We start from the raw sequence: 2,104 nt of genomic DNA, 5'->3' as shown, positions 1-2,104 counted from the left end.
CCAGCCAGTTGGCGACCCATTTGACTGTGTGGGTGTCTACACCACAGCCCCCCAGTTTCTTAATGAGAACGGGGTGAGAGACAGTGTCAAAAGCCAGTTAAGAAACATGTACAAGTTTGATCCTAGCCTATATCATGGATTTCTCCAATCTGTTATACCACAGACTTATCTATTGGCATGGATACCACAGAAAAGGAGCTCTCAAACACTACTGGTTCACATACCACCTTCTCAAAAAATTGCTGGAATGTCAAGCTCAGGTATCACTACTGGCACACATAACAACAGCGTGAGAAACCCTGCCTCTTCTTTCATTACTGTTCTGAATCCATTGCTATGAATGACTCTCGTTCTGTTATTAAAAGAAGAATACATACATCTCCAAAACAAATAATTCATCTGCAAGAGAACAGTGGGAAAAAAAAAGAGTCATACAATTCATAAGTGGGAAACCAGTACTTGGGGTGAATTATGTGTCAGATCAAATGCCAATCATCCAAGAATTTATGATTACCAATTACTTTTCAAAAAATCTTTTGAATTTTAATATTGATTATAAAAAACAGAGTTCAACTGACTTTTCAGAGAGAACACACTAAGTTGATAATAGAGCCAGGAATACAGCCCACATCCCAGATGAAGTCAGCAACTGGCAGGGAGCAAATACGTCCTCATTAGAAGCTAGCTGCCCCTTATAAAGATATGTCATATCCACAAAATACAATAATGGCAGGTATTAAATAATATTACCTTTTTTGCCAAAATGTGTTAAATCTTTCCAGATGGCCTATTTTACTCTCCAACAAATGTGGAGGGTTTCCACTAGATTCTCTCTCTCTCATTACTGAGGACCAATGTCCACAGAAGAGAAATGAGTCCATTTCAGTTTCTGCAGCTGAAAGATTAACCTAATGCATGAACTAGCCCTCTGCATGGGCTTTCTGAGTACATTTCTGGACCAGTGACAGTTAATTATCTGGGAAGATCCTCTAACAGCTGCTAATAGCTTAAGAAGCTGATGAGGTCATGGATTTGTAAAACAAATATAACTATGCAACATACAAAGGGGCTGTCAGTCACTTAGATGAAAGACTCAGTGTCATTTTGCAAACTTATACATAAGGAAATGAGATCTCTCCTGGGAAAAGACCTTTGCATGCCATTGTAACAGTAAAAAAAAGTTTCCTGACTAAAAGAATAATTACAGGAAGAGGCAAACTCATTTAATATTAGCTAAATCCTCTATCTGGCAACTATAGCCAGGACCTGCAGAAACACAGATTACAATAAGTTTTCACCATGCCTTGTTACTGGGACAGCAGTTATAGCAGTGAATGCTAGTACCTGTTTTCTGTTTTCTTGTTCTTGCCAGGACTGGGGGATCGGGACCGTCTACCTCTACTTCTGCTTCTGGATCGTCTCCTATCCCGACTCCGTGTTCTTCTCCTCTCTCTGCTCCGTTCTCGCTCTCTGCTTCTGGACCGTCTGCCGCAGGAGAAAAAATGTTTTATTTAGCATTCCATACATATGGTTGTAATTTTTAAAAAAAATAAAAACATACTTGTGTTGGGGAAAACGTGACATAAATTGGCCTGTTAAGAAGTGAGGGGAAAGAAAGATCATTTTCAGCAGTGCCCTGCCAAAGAAAGCTAAGAACCATGAAGGCCAGAAATAGAGTTACAAAATCCAGCTACAGTACCATTTCCACCGGGTGATAAACTTAACCTAAGGGAAACATACTACCTAGCACTTTACCTAATTTCACACCTGCCAGAGGCAGCCATGACAAGTAAGCACAGCAAGTGGAACATCACAGGTAGAACATCCCTCACAGAAGGGCAGATACTTCAATTCACTTTCTTAAAGACATGTACTGTGACGTGTACCTTGGGCGCTTTCTCTCCCGTGACCTTGATCTCCTCTTGTCCCTGCTGCGTGACCTCTCACGCCGACGTTCTCGATCTCTGCTTCTAGAACGCCTGTCTTCTCCGCGTTTTGCTCTTTTGTCGGACGGAGAACGACTTCTGGAGCGGCTGCCAGAACGTCCCCGTGAAGCGGAGCGCTTCCGATAGTGCCTATGTTGTGGTAAGTACACAAAATCAAG

At 41.6% G+C, this 2,104-nt stretch overlaps 1 protein-coding gene across 1 annotated transcript in view; it reads right to left on the bottom strand.

Moving 5' to 3' along the window:
* Nucleotides 1-2,104, bottom strand: part of DDX46 (DEAD-box helicase 46) — a gene marked incomplete at its 5' end in the record, with an annotated part of 25,512 nt that extends 23,408 nt beyond the window's left edge. The window contains 2 exons of the mRNA XM_019534730.1: nucleotides 1,345-1,485; nucleotides 1,887-2,104. Coding sequence (XP_019390275.1) covers nucleotides 1,345-1,485; nucleotides 1,887-2,104 — 359 coding nt within the window. The remainder of the gene's footprint in view (nucleotides 1-1,344; nucleotides 1,486-1,886) is intronic.

Source organism: Crocodylus porosus, unplaced genomic scaffold, assembly GCF_001723895.1.
Source record: "Crocodylus porosus isolate Cpor-Errol unplaced genomic scaffold, CroPor_comp1, whole genome shotgun sequence".
Classification (NCBI taxonomy): Eukaryota; Metazoa; Chordata; order Crocodylia; family Crocodylidae; genus Crocodylus; species Crocodylus porosus.
Note: the sequence above shows the minus strand (reverse complement) of the source record. Positions and strands in the feature narration are given on the sequence as shown.